The sequence below is a fragment of the Vulpes vulpes genome, chromosome 6, assembly GCF_048418805.1.
Source record: "Vulpes vulpes isolate BD-2025 chromosome 6, VulVul3, whole genome shotgun sequence".
NCBI lineage: Eukaryota > Metazoa > Chordata > Mammalia > Carnivora > Canidae > Vulpes > Vulpes vulpes.
Genome location: NC_132785.1, coordinates 99,147,669 through 99,175,150, shown reverse-complemented (window position 1 = coordinate 99,175,150; position 27,482 = coordinate 99,147,669). Strand labels below are relative to the sequence as shown.

The following is a 27,482-nucleotide window of genomic DNA, read 5'->3' as shown; positions in this document are numbered from 1 at the left end:
GGATGTGAAGTCATAGCAGTAAAACCTATCAGAATGGAAAAAAAATGTTTAAAAAGTGAACAGAGCACTAGTGAGCAGGGGGACAACTATAGTTGTTAATATACACGAATTTGGAATCTCTAATGGGAATGGGGTGTAGAAAAATACTTGAAGAAACAATGGTTGCAAATATTCCAAATTTAATGAAAACTATAAACACACAGATCCAAGAAGCTTGATGAATCCCAAGTACAAGAAACATGAAGGAACCACATCAAAGCACATCACAATCAAGTTGCTTAAAGCCAATGATAAAGAGAAAAATCTTAAAAGCAGCCAGAGAATAAAGATATTATATACAAGGAACAAAGACAAGGATGACAGCAAATTTCTGTTCTGATGGAAGTCAAGGAGACAAGGGAACAGCATCTTTAAAATACTTTAAGAAAGAACCGTGAGGAATTCTTTACACAATGAAAATGTTTTTCAAAAATTAAGGCAAAATATAAATATTTTCAGATATACAAAAACTGAAAGAATTTACCACTAGCAGACCCATACTGTAAGAAACATTAATGGAAGTTTTTCAAGTAGGAGGAAAATGAGATTGGATGGAGACATGGATCTGCACAAAGGAATAAAGAGGACCTACAAATGGTAACAATGTGGGTAAATATGAATGAAGAAAAATGAATTTTTTCTTACTATTTAAAACTAAAGGGTAATCTAATGTTTAAAGCAAAAATAATATATCGCGGGTTTATGTAGAAGTAAAACATATGACAAGACCACAAAGGCTGGGAGAGGACAAATGGAAGTATTTTATCCTCATTTTGTACCTGAAGTGCTATGTATTACTTGAAGATACACTGCAATAAATTAAATATGTGTATCATAAAACCAAGTGCATCCAATAAAATAACAGAGTTAAAATACCAAGAAAGAAGATAAAATGGGATCATAAAAAATAATACAAAAGTTAACAAAGAAAAAAGGAAAAATAAAGCAAGGTATAGATAGGACAAATAGAAAATACTTAACAAGATGGTACATTTAAACTCAATCCCATCAATAATTATATTAAATGTAAGTGTGGTGAATACCTCAATTAAAAGGAAAAGATTGAATGAACAGGATGCAATTATTTGCTGCTGTCAAGAAACCCAGTTAAATATAAAGATATAAATAAATTAATGGTAAAAGAATAGAAAAAAATGTATCATGCTAAGACTAATCAAAATAAAGCTGGTAAGGCTATATTAGAAAATGTAAATTTAAAAGATATCTAAGTTATTTATTTAGGTAATATCCTCACCCAATGTGAGGCTTGAACTCAAGACCATGAGATCTAAAGCCGCATGCCCTACCGACTGAGGCAGGTGCCCCAGAAAATGTAAATTTTAGAGCAAAGAGTATTTCTAGGGATTAAAGAAGTTTCTTTCATAAAAATAAGTGGGTAAATTTGTCAAGAAGGCATAAAAATCCTAAAACAAGTCTGAATACATTAAAAAGGATTTGTGTCATACAAAATATTTTCTTTGGGATGCCTGAGTGGCTCAGCAGTTGAGCTTCTGCCTTTGGCTCAGGGCATGATCCAGGATCCAGGATCGAGTCCCACATGGGGCTGCTTGCAACGAGCCTGCTTCTCCTTCTGCCTATGTCTCTGCCTCTCTCTCCGTGTCTCTCATAAATAAATACAATCTTTAAAACAACAAAACAAAATATTTTCTTTGATACAGTGGAATTAAATTAGAAACCAATAATAAAAAGACCTTGGAAATTTCCCAAACATTTGGAAACCAGAAAATGTACATCTTTATAACTGATGGATCACAGAGAAAAATCAAAAGCAATATTAAAAAATTTTTGAACTAACTTAAAATGGAAGCACATTATAGCAAAATTTGTGACTTATAACTAAAGCAGTAGTTTGAGGGAAATTTATAGTACTCAAGGCCCATATTAAAACAAAAGCAAGGTCTGAAATTAATGACCTTAGCTTCCAACCTTAAAAAAAACTAGGAAAGGAAGAGCAAATGAAACTCCAAGTAAGCAGAAGAAAAGAAATGGTAAAGATTCAAGTGGAAATCACTGGAACAGAAAAAAGGAAAACAATAAAAATCAAGGAAACCAAAAGCTGATTTTTTGAAGGCAATAACATTGATAAGCCTCTAGGCACACTGGTCAGAATAAATGAAAGAAGGCACAAATTACCAATATCAGGAGTGAGAGAGGTTACATTACTATTCTGCATATATTAAAAAGAATAATGAGGTCATGTTATGAATGACTATGCCAGTACATTTGAATACTTAGATGAAATGGAAAATTTCCTTAAAAGACACAAATTATTGAAGTTAACTCAAGAAATTTGAAGATCCTGAATAGCCATATTATGGAAATTGAATTTGCAGTTACAAACCTTACCATGAAGAAAGCTCCAGGCTCAGAAAATTCCCAGATGGCTTTTCTGGGAGAATGCTACCATTTGATGGGATAGATCATGTTGATCGTTTTGTGAATATCGAACCACCTCGCATCCCGGGAATAAATCCCCTTTGATTTTGTGAGTGATTTTTTAAATATATTATTGGACTCAGTTTGCTGGTATTTTGTTGAGGATTTTTGCATTTATGTTCATCTGAGATATTGGCCTACAGTTCTGTTTTTTTGCAGAGTCTTTACCTAGTTTTGGTATCAGGATAATGCTTATAGAATGAATTTGGAAGTTTTCTCCCTCTTCTATTTTCTTGGAATAGTTTGAAAAGCATAGATCTTTTGGTATTAAATGTTTGGTAGAATTTGGCTGTGAAGCTGTCTGGTCCTCGACTTTTGGGTTTTGGGAGTTTCTGAATTATTCAATTTCATTGCTGATAATCAGTCTTCAAATTTTCCATTTCTTCTTGCTTCAGTTTTGGTAGATCATATGTTTCTAGGAATTTATCCATTTCTTCCAGGTTATCTAATTTGTTGGCATATAATTTTTCATAATATCCTCTTATAATGTTTGTATTTCTGTGATGTTAGTTATTTCTTCTCTTTCATTTGTGATTTTGGTTATTTAAGTCCTCTCTCTCTCTCTTTTTTTGATGAGTCTGCCTAGAGATTTATCAGTTTTGTTTTGTTTTTTCAAAGAATCAGCTCCTGGTTTCATTGATTTGATCTATTTGTTTTGTTCTTAGTTTCTATCATTTATTTCTGCTCTAATCTTGATTTCCATCCTGCTGATTTTGGGCTATGTTTGTTGTTTTTTTTCCTAGTTCCTTTAGGTGTGAGGTTAGGTTGTTTCTTTGAGTTTTTTCTTGTTTCTTGAGGTATGCCTGTATTGCTATAAATTTTCCATTTAGAATTGTTTTTGCTGCACCCGAAAGATTTTGGATCATTGTGGGTTCATTTTCATGTGTATCCATGTACATTTTTTTAAAAAGATTTTATTTATTTGACAGAGAGATTGAATACAAGCAAGGGGAGTGACAGGCAAAGGGAGAGGGAGAAGCAGGCTCCTCACTGAGCAGGAAGCCTGATGCAGGGCTCCATCCCAGGACCCTGGGAATGTGACCTGAGCTGAAGGCAGGCACTTAATTGACTGAACCACCCAGGGGTGCCTTCTTTGTTTTCATGGTTGATGCATTCATTGCTTAGTAGCATATTATTTAACCTCCATGACATTTACATATACTTTTGCAAACAATCGAGGAGAAGAGAATACCTTTTAATTCATTCTATGAGGCCAGCATTACACTGATATGAAATCTAGATCAGTATATTGGAAGAAAAGAAGACAACAGACCAATATCTCTCATGCACAAAGATGCTAAATTTTGTAATAGATTTTTTGCATCTCTAAAAAAGTTAGCAAATATAATCCAAAGAATATATTATGAACAAGTGGAATTTTTCCAGGCATAGAAGATTTCTTTAGCATTTTAAAATCACTGCAAAGACACAAGTGTAGTGATCTGAAGGGGCACTGCACCCCAATGTTTATGGTAGCAATATCCACATAGCCAAACTATGAAAAGAGCCCAGATGTACAATGATAGATGGGTGGATAAAGAAGATATGATATATATATATATATATTTTTTCACATACACACAATGGGCACACACACACACACAATGGAATACTACTCAGCCATCAAAAAAGAGAGAAATCTTGCCATTTTCAATGACATGGTTGGAATTAGAGGATATTATGCTAAGCAAAATAAGTCAGTCAGAGAAAGACAATTATTTGATCTCACTTGTATATGGAATTTAAGAAACAAAACAGAGGATCATAGGGGAAGGGAGGAAAAAAATAAGACAAAATCAGAGAGGGAGACAAACCACAAGAGACTCTTAATTATAAGAAATAAACTAAAGATTGCTGGAGGGGAGGAGAATCGGGGGATGGGGTAACTGGGTGATGAACGTTAAGGAGGTCGTGTGATGTAATGAGCACTGGGTGTTATATAAGACTGATGAACCTCTACCTCTGAAACCAATAATACATTATATGTTAATTGAATTTAAATAAAATTGAAAAGATATTAAAAAGATAAAAAACTCATTTGAAAATCAAGCAATGTAATTCATATTAACAGAATAATAATGAAAAAAAAATTTTACCTCAATACATGCCAAGAAAGCATTTGACAAAACCTTACACTTCTTCCTGCCAAGAACTCTAAACAAACTATAAATACAGGGAAACTCCTTCAGCTTGTAAGGGATATTTATTAAAAACCTACAGCAAATACTATACTTAATAAGGAACAAGGCAAGTATGTTCATTCTCATTAATTCTATTAAACATTTTACCAGAAGTTCTGCCCTGTAAGTTCTGCCAATAAGGCAAGACAAGAGATAACAGACATCTAGATTAAAAGGTAGAAGTAAAACTCTATTTTAAAACATGCTAATTGATGTAGATAATCCCAAGGAGTCTACAAAAAATGAGTTTAGTAAGGTTGTAGGATAAATGGTCAATGTATAAAAGTCAACTGTATTCCTACATGGTAGCAATGAACAAATGATAATTGAAATTAATATCAGTACTATTTACAATAACATTAAAACTTATAAAACTTAAAAAAAACTTATAAAAATTAATGATAAATTTGACAAAAGGTGTGAGACTGAAAACTCAAAACATTGCTGAGAGAAATTAAAGAAATTCTAAATAAATGGAGAGATATGTTAATGAGCTAGAAGATTCGGTATTGTTAAGATGTCAGGCCTCCCTCAAAATGACATTCAGATTTAATTTGATCCCACTCATAAAAACTCTCGGGCTTTTTTGAGTAGAAATCGACAAACAGATCCTTAAATTCATAGGAAATATAATGAACCTAGAACAGTCGAAACAACTTTGAAAAAGAGAACGAAATTGGAGGACTTATACTACTGGACTTCAAGATTTAGTTGAAAACCATAGTAATAAAAAAAAAACATGGATTGACATATAGATCACTGAAACAGGATAGAGTCCAGAAATATACAAGCAATTTTTAACAAAGTGTCAAGTTAGTGGGGGAAAGAATGATCTTTTCACTCAATGGTGCTTGAGCTAAAATGGCAAATAATTGAATGGATGTATGGACAAAGAAGATATAGGGATGGCAAGTAATTACATGAAATGATGCTAAAATTATTCATCAGAGAAATATAAATTAAAACACAATGATAAACCACTCCAGTAGATTGGCTAAAATTAAAAAGACTGAACATATCAAGGGTTTAGGAGAATGTGGAATGAGAACACTCATATGCTACTGGGGTGGGGGGCAGAGATATAAAGTGGTACTACTTAATTTTTTTTTTTTTTGGTGCAACTACTTGGAAAACCTGATTAACATTTTCTTAAAGAGTTAAGCATATACCTACCAGGTGACCCATTAATTCTACTTTTTGGTATTTACTGAAGAGAGACGAAGGCATATGTTCATATAAAAACTTGTACACAGATATTCATAGTAACTCTATTTGTAATAACCCCAAACTGGTAACAACCCAAATGATCACCAGCCGGTGAGAGGACAAACGAAGTGTGATATATCCATAGAGCAGAATACTGCTTAGCCATAAAAAGCATTGAACTACTGATAGATATGTGTAACATGAATCTTAATGGTACTGAATGAAAGAACACAAAAAAGCATACATACTATAAGATCTAATGTATATAAAATTTTGGAAAAAGCAAACTTCTCTAGTAGTAACAGATTTGTAGTTGTCAGGGGATGGGATGGGGGTTGGGAGAGATGGAGGGATAGATTACTAAGGGAAATGAACTTCTGGGGTGATGAATGTGTTCATTATCTTGATTGCAGTTATGGTTTTACTGGTGTGTGTATGTGTGTGTATACACAAATACAAATCAAAATGAATCAAATCATACACATTAAATATGTGCAGATTATTGTAAGTTATACCTTGACAAATCTGCAGATAATATAATGAATACAAAATAGAAAAAGAAAGATGAAGAGAACAAGGATTGCAGCATGAGTGGAAAAGCCATACTGCCCAGCAGGAACCATACCCAGCACAGGATGGAGGCTTTAGAGCAGGTTTCTTAAAGTCAAAAGGCTGTGGATGTTCTCTGTCTCATATCATGAGAGTGGAGTCTCTGAGGCTGCTACTTGCTATTAGCTTCTCTAGCTCTGCTAGTCAAGTGTTGGGCTATCAGACGCAGTTCCCGCAGTAGGTTGGCTTCGTTTTCCTGTGTAAGTAATGAGCTCAGGTTGAGATTATGTCATCTTTTAGGTCTGCACTGGTATCAACATGTTAGGTGGCCAGGCCAGGCTTTGTTAGTAGTTATATGTATGTATGTGTGTAGAACTTTTTTTTTTTTACAGCCATGACAGTGTTTTTAACAGAACTGTGAGGCATAATTAATATACAATAAATTGTTCCTGTTTAAAGCATATAATTTTATGCCTTAGACATATATATTATAAATATATATAATACATATATATAAAAGATTTTGTTTTATTCATGAGAGACACAGAGAGAGAGGTAGAGAGAGGTAGACACGGGAGAAGCAGGCTCCCTGTGGGGAGAGCCTGATGCAGGACTTGATCCCAGGACCCTGGGATCATGACCCGGAGCCAAAGGCACTCAACCACTGAGCCACCCAGGTGCCCTGCCTTTGGACATTTGTATATATTGCCCCTGAAAGCATCACCACAATCCAGAGAGTGAACATATCTGTCACACTCAAAAGTTTCCTTGTGCCTCTTTATAATTTCCACCTTTTTCACTTCCTCCTCGTCCAATCCCGTGCAACCTCCAATATAATTTCTGTCACTGTAAATTAGTTTGCATTTTATAAAATTTTACATAAATGTAATTTAGGGTGACCAACCATTTAGATTTGCTTGGCACTGAGGTGTTTTCTAGGATGCAGAATCTTCATCATTCTAACAGGTGTGTGATGGTATATTATTGTGGTTTATTGGTGTTTTCCTAATGACTAATGAGGTGCATTTTTTCATATGCTTGTTTGTGATCTGTATATCTTCTTTGGGGAAGTATTTGTTGAAATAGCCCACTTTTAATGGGATATTGTTTTTTTTTTATTGAGGTACAGTTGACCTACAATATTTCAGGTGTATGTAGTTATGTTTTATTTTTTTATTTTATTTTTTTAAAAGATTTTATTTATTTATTCATGATAGACACACACACACACACAGAGGCAGAGACACAGGCAGAGGGAGAAGCAGGCTCCATGCAGGGAGCCCGATGTGGGACTTGATCCCAGGACTCCAGGATCGCGCCTTGGACCAAAGGCAGATGCCAAACGGCTGAGCCACCCAGGGATCCCCTGGTTATGTTTTAAAGAGCTGCAAACTTCTGGGTTACTTATCTCTTCTAATAGTGCATATAATATGGAATGAATATTCACTTTATTATCCAATTAAATTTCAATTCAGTAAATATTTATTTAGTTTCTGGTACATGCCAGTGACTTCTAAATAGTAAAAGTGTCAAAGTGAACTAGATACATGCTTTTGGTCTATAGTAGGGATATACACTGAAATAGCCAATCAGGTCTGGTCCTTGCTAGGCTTGAGTAACTGAAGAACATCATCCTTGCTATAGGGAGAGATAGGGAAAAGACATCACCATTTTAATTTCTCTCTCAGGACCTTCTCTCTTCCACCACACATATGGGGGGTTTTTGGAATTACTTTATTATATTCAGCCTTCAAGGGGGCTCCTAAAACTCAGAGATGACAGAAAACATTGCATTTGACAACCTGTTACAGTGTTTGCTAATGTGTTTTAGAACCCAGAGGTGTTATACAAGCGTAGTTAACAGCATATCCAAATTAAGAGTAGTGGAACCGGCCATCTTGTCACCCAGAAATCTGAAGAAACTGAGTAAGTCGTCCGTTGGATAGAATTAAAGGGTACCAAATCTAGGATAGATTTGGGGTCAATCTGCAGATAGTCTTTAAAAAATATTTAAAATTAGGAATAGGTCTATTTATCAGAACAATTTTAAGGGTTAAAAAGGATCAAACTTTTTGTTCAATGAAACAAATAGAGATGTAGAACCAGGTGATCCTCTTTGATAGTAAGATGATTAACACATCAATTCAAGCCCTGGTTCACTCTGAGTTTTTGGGAGAGTTCTCGTGAAGTGGGTGGGTGGAAGGCAGAGGCACAGAAGGACACACAAGGATACCGAAGAGGCAAGACAGGTCCTTCTTTGTTGATTGAGAACGTGGACACAAAGCATTGTGAATGTCAGCCTCCTGGTTTCATATCATGGGCACTTCTCACCAGCCTGTTCTCTTGGTGCTGGCATAGGAGGTGGTGATAAAGGATGGGTCATTGCTAGATGTCCCTTTCCTTAAAACAAATAAGCAGGGAAGCCTGGGTGGCTCAGTGGTTTAGCACCTGCCTTCGGCCCAGGGTGTGATCCAGGTGTCCTGGTATCGAGTCCCGCATCGGGCTCCCTGCATGGAGCCTGCTTCTCCCTCTGTCTGTGTCTCTGCCTCTTTCTCTGCATTTCTCATGAGTCAATAAATAAAATCTTAAAAAACAAATAAGTGACTACTACATATGCCTCCTAAAGCCTGACGTTTTTCCTTTGGTTAGTATTCTGAGATTTTTGCTAAGCATTTCAGCTTTTCTGATTTATTTCTCTTCAGTATATCTTTATCCTTTGAGCATAGGATGTAGCAGATCTTTGGGGGTTGCCCCCCACCTCGGCCACCTGCTGCTCAGAATGTCATCAGGTGGGTTAGTGAGAGGAACACACAGCTGCTCCTAGGTGATAAAGAGGAGAGGAGAGTATGTCTTTGTTTTTGTTTTACTTTCTTTGGTATGTGTGAGGCATGGTGCCAAGATCTTGCCTTTTATGCTCTATTTCTTTAGTGTCATGAAAAGCAATTTAATTTTGTTCTAAAATGAATCCTAACTGATGCTTTTACTTTTGGCTGGTAGAAGAGATTAATTTTCGTTTCCTGTGTGTCTGGGCAGTGAGCATCCTAGAGGCAGGAATTTGTGTCCTGTCGCCTGCCTCTGCCGGAGCCTGCCACTTAGCAATCACTCTGTAAACATGTGTTTGTTGACCTCAAGTGTGTGTGAATGCCCAAAGTGCAGGCATGGCACTGCTGACCAAAGAGGCAGCAAAATGGGTATTTTTCAGCCCGACCCCTTCCTGGGATGATTTTATATAAGTTAATCTTCTTGCAAATAAAAGCATTTCCCATATCTAAAACTGATAGAGCCCATCTAAAACTTCAGTGATTCCTGTCCCCAAACTCCTTGTTAGTGATTAACAGTGATGGTCCTGGGGCAGCCCCGGTGGCCCGGCGGTTTAGTGTCTCCTTCAGCCCAGGGCGTGATTCCGCAGACCTGGGATTGAGTCCCACGTCGGGCTCCCTGCATGGAGCCTGCTTCTCCCTCTGCCTGTGTCTCTGCCTCTCTCTCTCTCTACCGCCCCCCCTCATGAATAAATAAATAAAATCTTAAAAAAAAAACAAAAAAAACAAAAATGATGGTCCTGTACGGAGTTGTGCTGTCCCCACAGCCCATATAAGACCCAGGGCTTCTCCGGGGCAAAGACTACTCATTTATGAAGAGGAATTCACACACTATATGATTCACCCATTTAAATTATACAATTCAGGGCAGTTCAGGTGGCTCAGTGGTTTGGCACCTGCCTTTGGCCTAGGGCGTGATTCTGGAGACCTGGGATCGAGTCCCACATCTGGCTCCATGCATGGAGCCTGCTTCTCCCTCTGCCTGTGTCTCTGCCTCTCTCTCTCTCTCTCTCTCTGTGTGTGTCTCTCTCATGAATGAATAAATAAAATCTTTAAAAAGAATAAAGTATACAATTCAGTGGATTTTTGTGTATTCATAGACTTATGTACCTATTATCACAACCAACTTTAGAACATTTTCATCATCCCAAAAGAAAGCCTGAACTCATTAGCCATCACTACCTAATTTTTGTCTCACCCTTACTCCTAGGCAGGACTAGTCTACTTTCTATCTCTGTAGATTTGCCTATCCTGGATGGGTGCAATAAATGAATTCATGCAAAATGTGGTCCTTTGTAACTAGCTTTTTTACTTAGCATCAGGTTTTCAAGGCTCACCATGTGGTATGAATCAGTATTTTGTTCTTTTTTATGGCGGAGTAATATTCCACTGTATGGCTATGCCACATTTTGTCTATCCATTTATTAGTTAATGGACATGTGGTTTATTTTTTTATTTTTATTTTTTTGGACATGTGGTTTATTTCTACTTTTAGGCTATCTTGAATAGTGTTGCTATGAACATTTGTATATTAGCTGAGAACTTAGTTTTATGTTTTCACTTTGGACTGACACAAGTACTGGTACACTTAATCCCATTTAGACTCCAAAAACATATTTATGAAGTAGAAATCCATGGGGCACACATGACGTAGCAGAATAGACTGAAGGATAGTTAAAGCACTTTTTAATGGAGCTGGGGTCAATTTTAGGGGACGTGCGGGACACCTTGGTGGCTCAGCGATTGAGTGTCTGCCTTTGGCTCAGGTCATGATCCTGGAGTCCCAGGATCGAGTCTCACATCAGGCTTCCTGCATGGAGCCTGCTTCTCCCTCTGCCTATGTCTCTGCCTCTGTCTCTCATGAATAAATAATAAATAATAAATGTCTCCGAGGGTGGGAGGATGGCCATGGGGTTTGTACGAGGAAATCCAGGATGTGGGACAGCATGGTGCCATCTGCTGGGAGTGCCCTGGGCACCGTCAGAGCTCCAGAGGAGGACCCAAGGTAGACTTAGGGTGGTATGGTAAATGGTAGGGAGGTCAGGGAAGCTTCCAGAAGGAAGTTTACAACCAGGCTGGAATCTAAAGGAAAAGTGGATGTAGATAAGCAAGAGAAGAGAGGGTGGAGAGGAGGAAAAGGGGGAAAGAGAGTTCTTAAATGGAAAGTTCAGTATGTTCTGTGCGTCACCTGCTCTGGAGTTAAAAGTAGGGCTCAAGGTGAGGTGTGGTGGGAAATGAGGACGAAATGAGCAGAGGGAGGCCTGGTACCCTTGAGAGCTGCACCAGATGGTTTGGACTCTGGCCCAAGAGCTGGGAAGGGAGCCATATGAGGAGGTCTGCTTTTCGAGGGAGGCTAAGAGGGGCACGTTGGGCCAAGGGTGGGGCTTATTTCCCCTGCAGTGGGAGAGCAGGTTACCTGCTATGGGTTTCAGTGGGAGTTTTGAGGATGTAGGAAGACCCAGGAAGAGTCACTGTGGAGAACGAGGTCAGCAGGTGAGTTAGAGAAGCAGCTGTGGGCTATTGTGAGGTGAGTATTTTAAGTCTGCATCATCATTGTGGAGGACATGCCCCCCGGGGATGTGGTAAAGCATTACACGTGCATAATTGTGGTTCAACATGTCCCTTGCCTCAGCGGAGCTGTATTGAACTGAGTTACCTTCATTGAACTGCAAATGCCAATAAAAATAGAGAACAAAATTGCCCAAATTCAGTGGAAGATGGTGTGCTGGTCCTCATGATCATTATAGCCCACAGCTGGCTGCTCCCCTGATGATTTCACGTAGGTGCCATTTATTCTTACTTTGAAAGGGAAAGCCTAGTAGAGAAGCTGATTATTTCCCTGCGTCCAGGAATGGAGGAGTCTGGGTTGGTGGTAGGGGCACGAAGATTTACCTGAGCTGTTATGCAAATATTGGGAGGCCACAGTATCTCAGATCCTGGAGTCAGAGGGGAATTAGACACAGGGCAGGATAAGGGAAGCAATCTACTTCATGAGATGGTTTGGGAATCTTGGGAGACACGTGCCTGCAGCTTTGCTCAGTGAGGAGCTGGGCTGGAAGAGCTGGGAAACTGGTCTGGGCTCAGAGCTAGAGGTGGGCTTCCGGCCCTGGCAAGGTGCCGCCAGAGGAGTGATGCCACGGGCCTGGACCGTGGGCCCGCCCTGGCTGTCTGCATGTGGCACACAAGAGGGGTGGCGGGGGTGCTGCCTGGCAGTGGTCACTAGTTTAGGGTTGTTAGACTCCCCTTAGATGAGGGGCCCTCCTGGGGGCGAAGAGTAGAATCAATCTCACTTTTCCACCATGTCTGCCTCTGTATTGGTTGCTGCAGCTGAGAAACACTATGCAGTGGCTTCAGGCCATTAGACAGTCTTCCCGCTAGGAAGGGCCACGGCGGTGGGCCAGGTGGCGTCCCGAGGCACCGTCAGCCCCACGTTCAGCCAGGCTGGGCAGGACCCCAGGGGCAGGTGACTGCAGCGCAGAGGCGCATCAGGGGCCCCAGCCGAGCCGGCCTTCCCTCAGCGCCGTGGGGGGTGTCGCCCTGCCCAGGTATGTACCCTCTGGCTGCCGCGGCGCAGGAGGCGGAGAGCAGCCGGAAGCTGAGCCACTTGCTCAACGCGGTGACCGACGCGCTGGTCTGGGTGATCGCCAAGAGCGGGATTCCGTCCCAGCAGCAGCCCGTGCGCCTGGCGAACCTCCTGATGCTCCTCTCCCACGTGAGACACGCCAGGTAGGTCCCCGCGGGCTGCTCGGCCGCCGTGGGCGCGCGCCCTGCCAAGGCTGGAGAGCGCGGGGAAGAGTGTGCGAGCTTGAGAGCGAGAAGGTAGAGCGTTCGCCTCTAAAGGAGAATAAGCCCCTCCAGAGGGAGGGGCCGCTGGGCCTCCACGGTGCGCGCCCCCGCGGCCCAGGTCAGCGCCACCTTGCAGGGGACTGGGCGTCCCGCATCTGGTTTTAGTTGCTGGGGTTTGGGCTCCATGGAATTCGAAAGGGGGCAGTTTCTCCCCTAATGTGAAATGCCGCCCCTGCTTATACCACCACTCTGAGGTCATTTTTTCTTTTTATCTTTTCTTTTTTGAGAGCGAGCGAGCGAGCGAGAGCACACGTGTGCACACGTGCGTGAGCGGGAGGGGAGGGAGAAGCAGACTCCCCACTGTGGGGCTCCATTCCCGTCCGGGATCATGACCTGAGCGGAAGGCAGATGCTTCACGACTGAGCCCCCAGGCGCCCCTCTGAGGTGGTTGTCTTGAGGAAGCCACACCCAGCTCCTCTAGATCAACTCCTGGGGTCAGCGATCTGGGGGAGCACACAAAGCCTTCCCTAGGAGTGGTTCTTTTCTTGTCATAGCATCAGAACATTAATAATGAGACCTGAGAGAACCGGTGAGGCCCGCAGGGTTGGGAGGACAGGACCGTGAGTAGAGTGTATTCAGGGAATGTCCATCGTGTGTGCTGAGGAAAGGGGGCCAGTGCAGCATGATGGTTTCTAGGATGAGGGCGGCCCTGCCCTGGGGCTGGCAGAGGAGAGATGAGGATGGAAGGTAATTGCTACCTGAGGAGGAGGAAAGTCTAGAGGCTGTGGGGAAGGACAGTATTCACCTCAAGAATTAAAACAAAGGAGGAAATGAAAACAGCCTCTGCCTTGGTTCCTCCTGAATAATTATTGACACATGACCGTTTGCAGAACAGATACAGTCCACTCTCATTAGTCACAGATTCTGTATTTGCAAATTTGACCACCTTTAAAAAATTATTTGTAACCCCCGAAGCCACATTCAGTGGCATTTTTGTTGTCCTTCAAGGACATGCTCAGGGTGGCAAAAAATTGGGGTTGCCCACACTTATATTCCCAACTGAGGTCAAACAAGGTGTGTTCTTATTTGAGCTCTCATACTCTAATGTCCTTTGCATGGTCTAGTTAGTGCCATGTTTTTGCTCTTTTTCTTGGCGATTTCACTGTCTATAAATGGCCCCCAAACATAGTGCTGAAGCACTGTCAGTGTTTCTGAGTGCAAGAAGGCTGTGATGTGCCTTATGGAGAAAATATGCATGTTACATCAGCTTGGTTCATGCATGAGCTGTAGTAGCACAAATGTTAAACTGTGAGTTAAATGTTAATGAAGCAGCAGTTTACTTTAAAAAAGGTGTCTTTAAACAAAAACACAGGTATGCCAAAGTTATGTATTAATTAGATGATGAAAATGTTGTGCCCAGAGCCTCTCAGGAACCAAACCCTGCATTTCCCCCAGAAGCAGAGTATTTGCTAATTCAGTGTTGGCCCCAACCATACAGAACGTAACTACTGTGCACAATGAGAATTAACTGCAGTTTGTGCCAGGTGCTGTCAGGCCACTATGGGTGGGTGGTGGGACACTAAGGTCCTTGCCCTTAAGTGTAGATGATTGAAAGACATAAGAACCCTAGAACAAATGGTGGGGGGAACTTAGGGGGTAGAGGGTGGACTGGCTCTGTTGGGGAGAGTTGGGAAAAAGTTTTGATGGCTACCTCATGGGAAGGAACCTTGGCATCTTTTTGTCTCCACAGTAACAAGGGCATGGAACACCTGCTCAACATGAAGTGCAAAAACGTGGTCCCAGTCTACGACCTGCTGCTAGAGATGCTGAACGCGCACACGCTCCGCGGGCACAAGTCCTCAGTCACTGGGTCCGAGTGCAGCCCAGCAGAGGAGAGTAAGAGCAAGGAGGGCTCCCAGAAGACCGCATCTCAGTGATGCCCAGTCTGAGGCGAACAGGCCTTAGAGGAGGCCAAAGGCTGACGTGTGAACCACGGTGCGAACCATGAGCTCCGTCCGGAAGTGGGGAGCCTTCGTCATCTTTCCCATGCGTGCTGCCTCATGTGGTTATGGCAGGTGCAGTTGTGTCATGTCCTTCACCTGGCCTCCCCTCTTCCTAGGAGTCAGGGTGAGAAAGCCAGTGTTCTGTGGTAGCAGGGGGCATGTCTGAAGGCAGACTTTACATCTTGCTTGGCCTCATAGGATCTCAGTGTGGTCCCTTTTTTACTTTCCATCTCCGTCCCACCGCTCTGGAAAACATCTGAAAGGTTTTGGAATGAATGGTGGAGATCTGATGCGGAAGGTCTGTAATGTGGAGAGGGGAGAGGATGGGGCATTTATAGGAAGTGGACTAACCTTTACTGTGTCACCTAGCCTGCCCTTACGTAGACCTTTGTTTGCTCTCTTCACGGCCACTTGATTGTAGGATTGCAGACCATGACAACGAACTGGTTCCACACACCTACCTCACAGGCCTGTGAGGATTGAAGTCATGTATCGCTCTTACTGTTGAAGGCCAGAGGGACTGTGACCTGAGAGCCAGTGGACAGGCTGAGCCATGTCCTTCCCCCAGACCTTGCTGCCATCTCCATAGAGGCTCATTTCTCTTGATTTGCGTTCATAGAACCTGCTAATTATTTGGGGTGCATTTAGGTTTATGATAACTTTTATGGAGGATTATGGAGATTTAAATCTCTTTGCCCCTGGAATTGGCGCTCCTTACAACTCTCTTGTTCCAAAGGGCCCAGTGTGTGCTGGAGAAAGACCTAGCATGTGCAGGAATGGGTTTCTCCTGTGGGTTTGGGTCACGGCCACATTGCTTCCTTTGGGGTAGCCACAACCACCATCATTAGCCATCCACAGACAGGGACATGTTAGGCTGTGTGTACAAGGTTCAGGACCAGACTGTGTAGACGTGGTGAGCATATCACTTGAATAAGACCTGGCTTGTGAGCTCTACTTCAAAAAAAAATATTTAGGGATAATTATTTATAGCAAGAAAGAATTCTTTTACACCCTAGGACTCTTTTAAACTATTTTCTTAGCAGAACATTTATGTGGCGAGCTGGGTGAAATAGAAACTTCACAGAAGACTATTAGTTCCTCTTCCAAGTGGAACATATGGAACATAAATAGGACAAGATGATAAAGCACCTCTGGAATTACAATTTTAACTCAGTTTTTAAAAATTGAAATCTTTAGGAACATAGTGAATGCATAAAATGAGTTACATCCCTACCTTGGCAGTGAGCAGTGAAATAATCATGTTTGATTTTTGTGATGCTGTTTTAAAAAATTACCTTGTGGTAGGAGATTAAACTCATTCTCTTTTTGAAAATGGGTTTACTTTGGCTAGCACATTCTGTATTTACTAAATCCTTAGGAAGATTAAATTCGATGTTATAAAGGTTGGTTTCTGCTAGGGAGTCCTTGAATAAATCTTAATTTGGATAATGGTGCAGTTTTACTAAAAGTTGAGCACAGCTGCTTCTGAAACACTTGGACCAGACCTAGAGAGCACACCATTGTCTGTATTCTGACATGGTTTGAAATGATTCCTTGTGGCTCAGTGCTGTCGTCTAGGTGAGATTTGGGGCGGAACATATGAGTTGTATTTTACAGGAACCAGTGTCATCCAGAAGGTCAATTTTCTTTCTTTCTGGCCAGCCTAGAATTACCCCCCACTCCCCACTCCCCACCAAACCGAAGATTCGAGGTAGGAGGATAGGAAGTGGGAGGCAAAGGAGGCAGTCTTAAACAATTATTTGTTGAATTGTTAAATTCTCTTAATTGTACTTACAAAAGAGACTACCACGTTAAAAAAAAACAAAAACAACAACAACACAACAAAAACAGAATAAGGTCCAAGCCACTGCCACAGTAGCACATAGTGACATTTTTTTAGGTTGGATTTTGATGCTCAAGGTAGAAACCAGACTGATCTCAGGTGTCGAAGCACCTTTCTATGCCAAATTCTGTGCTTCTCCAGACTGGTGTGTGTGCTTTGAACTCTCCTAGTGCCCACCGTGCATTTCCTAGCTATTCCTGCATGCTTCTTGAGGCTGCTTGCTTCCCTGCATTTGGATCTGGCCCATGAGGGGGCTGTAATACTTTTGGTAATTTCTTCTTCGCTCAGAATGCCATAGGGGTGTGCTGGGGATAGAGGTTAGACCAGCTTAGGGGGCCTCCTTGGTGCAAAGTTCTCTTAAAATTGGGCCATGTAGGCAGTTGAGATAACGTGGTCTACAGTTGAAAGTTATCCTTTGTATTGTTTTGAATATTCTAGGGTCCTTTCCCCCTCGCAGAAAGGAGTGTTTTTTAAATTGTTTTTAAAAATTTAAATTCAATTTGCCAACATATATTATAACACCCAGTGCTTGTCCCATCAAGTGTCCTCCTTAGTGCCCGTCACCCAGTTATCCCATCCCCCCACCCACCTCCCCTTCCACAACCCTTTTTGTTTCCCAGAGTTAGGTGTCTCTCATGGTTTGTCGCAGATGATAGGAATGTTTTGAATCTCTGTGCCCATCTGTCCCAAACATGTCCACTAAAGCTGACACCAGTGTGTGGTCAGTCTGCTGTCTTTATATCAATATCCATTTTAAAGATGAATCATTTCTCCTTAACAGTGCTTTCTTTTAAATGTCTTTTTTTGGGGTATCCATACCCCATTCAAAATGATCTTTGGACAACCTAAAATTCTGCCCTAGTGAAGCAAGGATTTTGGTTTTTTTCAAGATCAGTTTTTTTAAAAGGAATTAACTAGGGGAAATAGAACTTGACAGCTGTAAACAGGAATTCATTTGAGTATTGGAGGGGAAAAAAAAAACCCACCCAACTACATTTTATGTATTATGGAAAAGTGATCCTTAGCTTTGCCTCAGACTCCTGTGGCAAGAGTCCTTTCCTTTATTTTGATCTGCAAGTTATTGTTTAATGTGAGAAACTTATTTGTGAGAGATGCGTGACATTTGGGCTTACGTCCAAAAACATGAGTGTCTCATATGGGGTCATGTGGACAAATCTTAATGAATTAACGTGAAATATTCTTAACATAGAGAACATTAGAACAGGGTGTTCACTTAGATTCTCGGGAGGAAGCTGACAGTCCCTAAAGAGGACCTGCATGGCTGCAGTGAGTTTTCACACCTTGTCCTGACAGCCCCTCCTCCCCACAGTTCCTCTGTGTGGCCTTAGGCCTGTCACATGCATACTGTCCACTGGGACCAACATTCAACCCCAAAATCATTTTGAAGAGATTTTTCTTAAAAAATTGAGGGGGAACAGAAGAGTAAGTCAGCCTAATAACAAGTCTGGAGGGTCTTAACTGTATTAAAAAAAAAAAAAAAAAAAAGCAAAATCTACCCAAGCTCTGCAGTCAGATAGTCTTTACTTGGATTGTTTCATCTGCCAACTTGGTCAGAAGGGTAATTATTCTAGATTTTAGAAAAAAGATCAGTTACCAATTCTTGGCAGAGTAACTTATATATTCATATATATATAAGCTAGGTGGGAGCAACTCTAGAATTTTCCAGCATTTGGAAACAGCTTGTTGTTATTTAAATCTGCTAAGGAGCTTGCCTGTGTAGAGACACCTTTTCAAATTCAAGGTGAATCTTCAGTGTCTAGGTCTATTTTGAAATGAAATTTTTTTTATTAAATAAGATTTGACACAGTTCTTTAAGCTGCTAAAAACCTTTTAGAAAACATAATAAAAACTGCATGAAGGAAATGATAAAAATACATCATTTAGCACCTTAAAATAATATCTGTGGAACACTTACTGTGTGCCAGACACAGTTCTCAATGCCTCATACTTTCACACTTAATAATAATTAGCGTGATCCTAAGTTTCTGGTTGTGGAAACTAGAGAGTATAAGCAGATTTGCCCAGGGTCACACAGGGAAGCAAGTGACAGAGCTGAACACAGGCAGAGGTCCAATGCTGAACGTAATCATGCAATTTAAAACAAAACACTAAGAAAGATATTCATAGGTTGCGTTCATCAATTGCAATCTGACATGCATGGCCACTCTGGTTTAAGTGGGGCCCTCCCAATTTGCACAACACTCTGTAGGTAGATACAGGGACAGCTTGCAAACCTGACACAGAAGTTCAATCTCATCTTGTACACATGTGTAAATTACAGCCCAGAGGGCTTGACCTGCTCAAGGTCATAAAACTACTTATGGCCAAACTTGGACATGAATTTAAGTCTTCTGCTACCTGGCCACCACTGTTCCCGCTGCAGGACTTGCCTCCCTAAGTCTGCTGCTTGAGTTGAATCTCCATGCATAACAGATATTAAAGTTCTGGTTGCCTTCTACTGTTCCTGCAGATCTTACCTTTTCAGCTTAGATGGGGGTCTGCATGAAATGTTACAGAACAGATGGAAAAAACAATGAGTTCTATTGTTCCTGTCTTCCCACCTGGGCTCATAAGCTAGTTAGTGGTACTCCTGTCACCTCCTTCTATCTGCTGTTGCTTTTCCTAAATGCATTGGAGTACGTTCCTTGGAAATTCACCCATGTAAAAGTCTCATGCCTTTTAGGTACTGATGCTTCCCTGTGGAGTTTGGTATATAATAGTGTGAAACACATGTCATTTATTCTTATATAGCTCTCAAAGTTGCTGGAATCTCAGCTCCAGTGGCAGCTCTCAGATGTGATTGTCTCTGCGATATGTGATCTTATAACTTTTCTGTTGTTTTGGAGTCAAGGATCCGCACCCCCATCCTTGAGTTCTGAGGATCCTATTCACTTGTCAGGTCAGTGGTTGTCAGGTGCTGGAGGGTTTCCTTTATGGGAAGGGGAAAGGTTTGCTAACACTAGCCTGGAGCAGCTCCTAACTGCACAGTCTACACTGCAGTGTTTGCTCTTCTGTGTTGGGTGTCTAAATGCCACGACTCTTGGTTGTGTAACTTGATTATTGGGTGGTCCCGTGTACCTCAGAGCCTGCTAGTGGCTATACTTTGTTTTTTTCAGGTGAATGCTTTGTACTATGAAGCAGGCTTTGACATTTCAGCCTTTTTACAAATAAATATTTGCTGTTGTGTGAAAGCAGATTTTGAGGTCTGCTTTCCATTCCTCCAGGTACTGCTTTTCCTCTGCTGTGTCCCCTTAATATTTATGGAACTGTTGTTAAAAGTTTAATGTGACATAAGCTAAATAAAGTGTTTTTGCATAATTTTGGCTTTAAAAATGTATTTGTTGGGAATATAAGAATTTTCAATAATTAGGCTAAGTAGTCAGTGTTCCCATTATATTCTGTTTTAGGTATGCAGCACCCTTTAAGAATTTGATGAAAACCATGAACACTCTTCCTGGAAAAAGGTACATAAACACAAATGCTTGCTTGCAAATCAAGAGGGTTAGGAATGTCTGTCTTAAGCTATCAGACTTTTTTTATGATTTTATTAGAGAGTGCACAAGTGGCGGGGGGGGGTGGGGTGGAGGGGGAGGCAGAGGGAGAGAGAAAAATCTCAAGCAGACTCCACACTGTGTGGAGCTCGATGTGGGGCTTGATCCCAGGACCCCAAGATCATGACTTGAGCCAAAGGCAGATGCTTAACTGACTGAGCCACCCAGGTGACCTAAAGATTTTTTTAAACAGTAGCAATTTAATCTTTGGTCAGCTAATCTCACCCTTGTGATTTATGATCGCAGGTACTACGTGTTCAAACAAAAGGTGGCCCACCCATGTAAAAGTCCTAGCATGCCATACATCGATTATTTGGGTAGATTTTCTGTAGTTACCCCATCTAAGTCAATTAGTATGATACCCCCAATAGGGATGGGGAGAAAAGTCACTCATTCATACTGAAGTGATCTTAATCCTAATAGTCGTTTGAAAATTTCCAACGTGTGTGGGGAATGGAAGATGCAAAACTTCTTAAAGGTATAAAAACACGATCTCATAACACATGTTTGGGAATATGCTGAGCTTTGAGTGAGGAGAGGCTTGCTGGGCGGGGAGGGTAGAGTCTAGAAGCCTGGAGTACAGACTCAAGACTCAAAGACCTTTATCTTGAGAATGGATGTAAACAATTAGGCAGATGCATTCCTTTTCCTGCAACTCTGACTTGCCCCAGAGTCAAAGGTTTCCAGAACCATCATGTCCCTTAGACTGAAAGGAAGAGAAGGAAGTAGAGATTCAGCCTTTTGCCTCTGGCAGAACCGGAGCAAGGAGCATCTAACCAACTGAGTGGCTTAGAGAAAAAGTTTAGGTAACACTTCTCACTTAAATGTCCCTCTGGGATTTTTGTTCATCCGTGAAAAGAAATTATTTTAAAGCATCAAAAGACTTTTTATTTATTTTTTTAAAAGATGTTCTTTTTTTAAAGATTTATTTATTTATGATAGAGAGGCAGAGACACAGGAGGAAGGGAGAAGCAGGCTCCATGCCGGGAGCCCGATGCGGGACTCGATCCCAGGACTCCAGGATCGCGCCCTGGGCCAAAGGCAGGCGCCAAACCGCTGCGCCACCCAGGGATCCCCCAAAAGACTTTTTAATTAAAAAAAATTTTTTTTAATTTATGATAGCCACACACACACACAGAGAGAGAGAGAGGCAGAGACACAGGCAGAGGGAGAAGCAGGCTCGATGCACCGGGAGCCCGACGTGGGATTCAATCCCGGGTCTCCAGGATTGTGCCCTGGGCCAAAGGCAGGCGCCAAACCGCTGCGCCACTCAGGGATCCCCCAAAAGACTTTTTAAACTGCAAAGTACCCTTTTCTCCCCATCACTTTCATCAATTTGGTAACGTCAAGACAGATTCTTTTAACTGGTACCCATTACATGAAGCTGCTTGCAATGTCTGACCCACAGAAGCGGCCACTGGTGCTGGAAGTCTGGTCATATCCCACAAGCCTCCTTGGCTTCCCCCAAGGTGTGTACTTGGTAGGTAGAGAAGGGGAACTGACTGAGGTGGTCGTTAGGACAGTGGTGTCTCTCAAGTGTCAAGAGATGCAGGTCAGGAGCAGTTAACGCAGGAACTGGTTCAGTTCTAATCACACTCTCTTTGTTTCAGTGGGAAATAGTGGTGATAGAATTCTTTGGAAGGCAGGTGGTTTTGCCTGTAACATTTGTTAAATGTTTGCTTTGGAGAGAGCTGGGAATAGAAAAATCTAGGTGGGGGCATCTGGAGGCTCAGTCAGTTAAGAGTCTGCCTTTGGCTCAGGTCATGATCTCCGGGTTCTGAGATCAAGCCCCATGTTGGGCTCCTCACTCATCGGGGAGTTTGCTTGTCCTTTCCCCCCACTCATGTTCTCTCTCTTACATCTTAAAAAAATATCTGGGTGAAATAATCCTTTCTTTTCTACCTCCCTTCCCTGCCATGCTGCCTTCATCCTTCCCTACAGACTTGGAGGGTCACACACTGGGTAATGTCCACATCTACAAGTTGTGGGATTTTAGATCTCCTCTAAGTTATTCTGTATAAAGTTAAATAAGTAGAATATAAAATTCAGCTTAGAATTAAAAACCAATAAATCCCAAATATTTTAAAAATAATTTTTGTTCTGTGGAAGATTATGTATAACATTTAATTTGTAATATAATCCAGCACAACAAAAGGATGGATTTTTTTGTTTGTTTTAATGAGAAACATACATACCACAAATAGCTTCAAGTTTTGGTAACAACCCCCCACCCCATGGCCAAATAGCTAAACAAAACCTGAAGCATCACTTAAAAGGTGAAAAGTCTTATAAAATTAACTTACAAAAACATCCCTAATCAAGTAGTTTGGCATTTACTGTACATTAGTCAAAAGCTCAAGCTAAAATCTGATTTTTTTTAAAAAATCAAAGTTTACATTATTCATACAGATTCAGCATTGTTAAAAAATATGCACAAATAACCACATCCATGCAATATAATTTCTTTAAAAAATTTAAAGCAATATAAAAGAGCAGACCTAAGTACAGAACAGAACATTTTGGTTTATAACCTGTAGCTCGAGATTGCTAGCTGATTGGAGTAACATTAATTCTAAATATTTTTAAATATGATTGTTTCAATCAATCAGCTAAGGGTGCCTGTGAGTTTCTGAACCATTTCTAAGGTGAAATCCACTTGCTTGTTTCTGTAATATGTGATGAATGCTACTGTTCATGGAGCATATGAGCTACACTTTGATAGTGTTTTACAGATAAATCAGAATTTCACAGAGTGCTTGGCTCTTTGGGGAAACTGCAGTTTCCACAGATCCCGAGACCAATTGACTGGTTTTGCCAAACTGCCCGAGGTAACTGCTGCCCAGGCTCCCGGGCCCCAGGGAGGAAGAGCAGCTGAAAGCTGCCCTGGGTCCCGAGAGTGAGAGCCGTCTCCACTGAGCCTGGAGGTCGGGTCCGCAGCAGGTCCCTGGGTCAGGCCAACGCTAAGGGCCCCTCACTGACCGGTCTGGGGCCACGAGTTGGGCACCCATGAGAACGGGCTGGTGGTGCGGTGCTGCAGGCCAGGTAGGGCCTCTAGGTGGGAGGGGGCCCGTTTGTGTACCTCAGCATGGGGTAAAAGGACCTGGCGAAGTTGTTGGCCTGGGTGCAGCTGTAGTCCTCTTCGGAGGAGGGCAGCAGGCAGGCCAGGAGCAGCAGCAGCAGGAGGAGAAGCTGTAGGGGCAGTGCGGCCCGGATCACCCGTGACACGAAGGAGCGCTGTGGCCGGGAGCTACCGGGGCCAGCAGGGCCAGGCACCCTGCCAACGGATGAGGTGGAGAGCTGAGCAGGAGACTCCAGAGGCAACCCCCCCCAACCCCCGCCACACCTCGGGTTACCCGACCCCTCGCTTGTGTCAAGTAAGACATCCAGGACCTGAGATTAAAGTGGTTCAGTCCTGGAAGAGCAGCCCAGCCCTTTCCAGACCAAAGGAAAAAAAAACCCAGTCTCTTTGTTAACAAAGACCTCAAGCGTGGCCTGGGGGAAGATGGGTACGGTGCCTGTGTGGAACAGGAGGACTCACTGCTGTGACTGCGGGGCCCCCTTACCTGCTGTCCATCTTATTCTGGTCCTTTGTCATTCTCTCTGCTCCACACTGCTAGATAAAAAATAATCCAGTTAGTAATTGAAGACTTAGTCCTGGCCAGGATAAAACATGCCTGCCTTAGGTCGTCTTCCTGCCAAGCTTTTGAGACCAGAGTAATACATTTGAGATTGTACTCCATGAGGTAAGAGATAATTGCGTTTGTTAAACTAATGAGAGTTTCACGGTCCCGTTTGTTGATTGGTGGTTAATGGGGGATATTGGGAAGCCCCCTCCACAATACTAGAAGGGCTCCCGTCTTTCACAACCTTCTTCATTTCCAGGGAAGAGCAGCTGATAAGACATCCTTTCAGATGGGTTGGTTGTTAAAGGTGTATTTCAATTTTTTTTTAATCTTTAGAGTCAGCCTCTCCACTGACCAGCAGGTGGAAGTGGATCTGTGCTACCGTGAAATGAGGGACAGGGCCTTGGGAGTCTCCAGTTCCTGTCACCTCGCTAACTTTGAAAAAACGACCAGCACAATCCTCATGGCAGAAAGGGGCTCTCACCTGTGCTTGGGGAGCTGGCACGGATGCTCCTGGAGGCTGGTCTCCGGAGTCTACCTCGTCCAAGCTGGGCAGAGATGGATCTGGGTTCTGAAATCCACACCCCAAGGATTCAGTTCAGGGAAACAGAGGGTTCTGAATAGTCTCAAGAGCATAACAATGTGCTTCATGCAGATTCTTCACTGTGTTACTCACCCCCTCCCCCAGCTCAAATCTTTCTGGAAGAAGGAGCTCCTCTTCTCCCCACTTTAACATTTCTTTTTGTCTGGAAAAGTCCCTCTCAGACAAGGCAAGGCCAACCACTATCATTAAACACCAATAGCACCCACTGGGGGACACTGAGTTTAGCTGCAGCAAGAGGGACAGGATCAGTGGACAGTGAGCTTCAGATGTGCTGATGTAATCACATGGCCACCAACACACCAAAGCCTCGGCTGCATGGGCAGAAATGTAACTCCAGAACGGAGAGGGCAGGCCTGCCCTAAGTCTGGTGAGGCCATAGCTTGGGTTTGTTCAGACTTGGATCACATTTTAAAGAGAAGATAGAGAACTGGGGGTGGGGGGGGTGGGTGGGAAGGGAGGGTCAGGGGACAGTGACCAAGACAGTGAAGAGGACTCTGTTCAGCATGAAGGCAGGTCAGAGATGATAGAGGGATTAGACTTGTTTTTCATAGGCCAGCCATATGAACATGTAGATACTACATTCTTGTCTTCCCCTTCCAAATGACAGGACAGCATCAAAGAGCTAGTGTAACTTTTTTAAGGCCCCACAGCTTTTAGTAAGGGACAGGACTGGAGACTGCTCAGACCACGTGCTAACGGCCTCCCTCTTGCAGCAAGGCTGCCATACTGCTTTCCTGTTCATATCTAAGCAGACATCTTTCTATTTAAAAGCACAAGTGGGGGACCTGGGGGACTCAGTTGAGCATCTGCCTTCGGCTCAGGTCATGACCTCAGGGTCCTGGGATCGTCCCCTTGCTCAGCAGGGAGCCTGCTTCTCCCTTTCCCCTCTGCCAGTTGCTCCCCCTGCTTGTGTTCGTTCTCTATCAAATAACATCACTTAAAAAAAAAAAAGCTGTAAGTGGACGCACCTGGCTTCCCTGCAAGGACATTAAATCTTGGGACACTTGCTCCAGTAACTGGTTGAGTTTCTTCTCAATAACATGTACCTTCTCTTCAGTCTCAATATAGTCTTCTCCATGCCCCTTAGTAAGAAGACTGTCTGAAATCTCTCGTAAAGTGTTTACTGGAGGTTGACGTTCCACGAGCTCCTTTTCCAGTTGCTATAAATAAAATAAAGTGTATGAAATAGCTGCTTAGTGTGGCCAGAGGAGGGTTTCTTAGTGCTGGGAAAGCTCAGGATGAATGAGGGGCGGGGATCAACTCCAGAATCTTCTGCTTATGTGTGCCTCTGGGTGTCTTCAAGCCCAACATCATTTGGGCAGCAAGTATGTTATACTCTGTTTTCCACACCTTCTTACTCTGAAGACAATTTAATGCTGGAGGAGTTAGAGGAAAGAAGTAAGTGGAAGATGGGACTTTGGTCCACTGCAGGAGGAAGTCAAGGAAACATCTAAATTGGACAAGTTGAGAAATAGCAGCTCAAGAAATAAAGGCATGTGTCAAATTAGCCTGAATTGTTGATTCCCTTGCTTGCTGTCCGATATGATAGCCACTAGACAACATGGGGCTATTTAAAATGAAAAATTCAAAAAAAAAATTAAAAAAAAAATAAATGAAAAATTCAGTTTCAGTAGCCACATTTCAACTGCTCCACAGCCACCTAGGGCTAGTAGCTATCATACTAGAGAGCACAGACACAGAACATTCCCTTCATGCAGAAAGTTTGTTGAAGAGTGCTGCTCTTGAGAGTGGGACTTTACAAAGATTTTAGCATAAGAATGTTTATTAAATAATAACCAGTACTTTATAATTGAACCACATACAAATTTATGGATAAGAATGTCACCTGGTTAGTGAAATAAATATATGAAAACATAACTAATCACTGACCTCTACCCCTGAAACCAATAATACATTATATGTTAATTAAATTTAAATTACAACACAACACAACTACCCTTCAAGAAATAAGACTTTTCTATAGTGGATTTAGAAAACTTATACAGCTCATTTGTGTCTATTGAGTAATTGAGCATATTTTCCCCTGAATGAGTCATATTCACAATGGAGAAAAGACTTCTAATCAAATGGCCTTAAGTATCTCAGGATATTGCTAAACACCTATGTCCCCAAGTCCTGGGAGTCTAAGAGACTTCTTGCTTTTGGCCATGGCTCGTCCTGCAAGTCATTCTGCTTCAGAACTACTTATAGATACCAAGCCAGGCAGGAGTGCAGAACGCCACACTGGCATCATTCCCAGGAACACTAGGTGAGGCTACCTAAGGGCTCACCTGATGGAGGTCAGTGACAATGCAGACCCCCTTAGAAGAAACTTACCATTAGTTCTCCCTGACACTCCAGGAGGACCTGTGGGTCGGCCTCTGGGTCAGTGACATGAGCCTTCTGCCTCCGGCTCTCAGCACTTGCTAACCATAGCAACAGATCTTGACTCAACTGATGGAAGTCCTTTAAAAAAAAAACAGCACAGACATACACACATCACGGCACTGCCTCTTCTGTAAAGGAAGGTGTGCTGAGAAGCAGCGTGTTGGGCCTTCATAGTATTTACTCTTCTTGTCTTTGTGCAGTGAATAAAAGGGCCAGATTTATTTTTATTTTTATTTTTAAAAAGATTTTATTTATTTATTCATGAGAGACACACAGAGAGAGGGAGGCAGAGACACAGAGAGAGGGAGGCAGAGACACAGGCAGAGGGACAAGCAGGCTCCATGCAGGGAGCCTGATGCGGGATTCGATCCCGGGACTCCAGGATCACGCCCTGGGCCGAAGGCAGGCGCTAA

The 27,482-nt window shown here is 42.3% G+C and overlaps 2 protein-coding genes across 20 annotated transcripts in view; one reads left to right on the top strand and one right to left on the bottom strand.

Annotated features, from left to right (window-relative positions):
- ESR2 (estrogen receptor 2) overlaps positions 1-20,221 on the top strand; it is a 67,858-nt gene extending 47,637 nt beyond the window's left edge. For all 5 annotated transcript variants that reach the window (XM_072762581.1, XM_072762583.1, XM_072762582.1 and 2 more), the window contains exons 8-9: positions 12,796-12,976; positions 14,787-20,221. In XM_072762581.1, coding sequence (XP_072618682.1) covers positions 12,796-12,976; positions 14,787-14,973 — 368 coding nt within the window. In that variant the 3' untranslated portion in view covers positions 14,974-20,221. The remainder of the gene's footprint in view (positions 1-12,795; positions 12,977-14,786) is intronic.
- Positions 20,222-22,611: 2,390 nt separating this feature from the next.
- SYNE2 (spectrin repeat containing nuclear envelope protein 2) overlaps positions 22,612-27,482 on the bottom strand; it is a 321,249-nt gene continuing 316,378 nt past the window's right edge. For 10 of the 15 annotated variants that reach the window (XM_072762565.1, XM_072762568.1, XM_072762571.1 and 7 more), the window contains 5 exons: positions 27,019-27,147; positions 25,650-25,841; positions 24,562-24,648; positions 24,018-24,067; positions 22,612-23,728 (listed from right to left, as the gene is read on the bottom strand). In XM_072762565.1, the coding sequence (XP_072618666.1) occupies positions 23,506-23,728; positions 24,018-24,067; positions 24,562-24,648; positions 25,650-25,841; positions 27,019-27,147 (681 nt within the window). In that variant the 3' untranslated portion in view covers positions 22,612-23,505. The remainder of the gene's footprint in view (positions 23,729-24,017; positions 24,068-24,561; positions 24,649-25,649; positions 25,842-27,018; positions 27,148-27,482) is intronic. The other 5 variants (XM_072762566.1, XM_072762570.1, XM_072762575.1 and 2 more) reach the window with 1 other exon arrangement.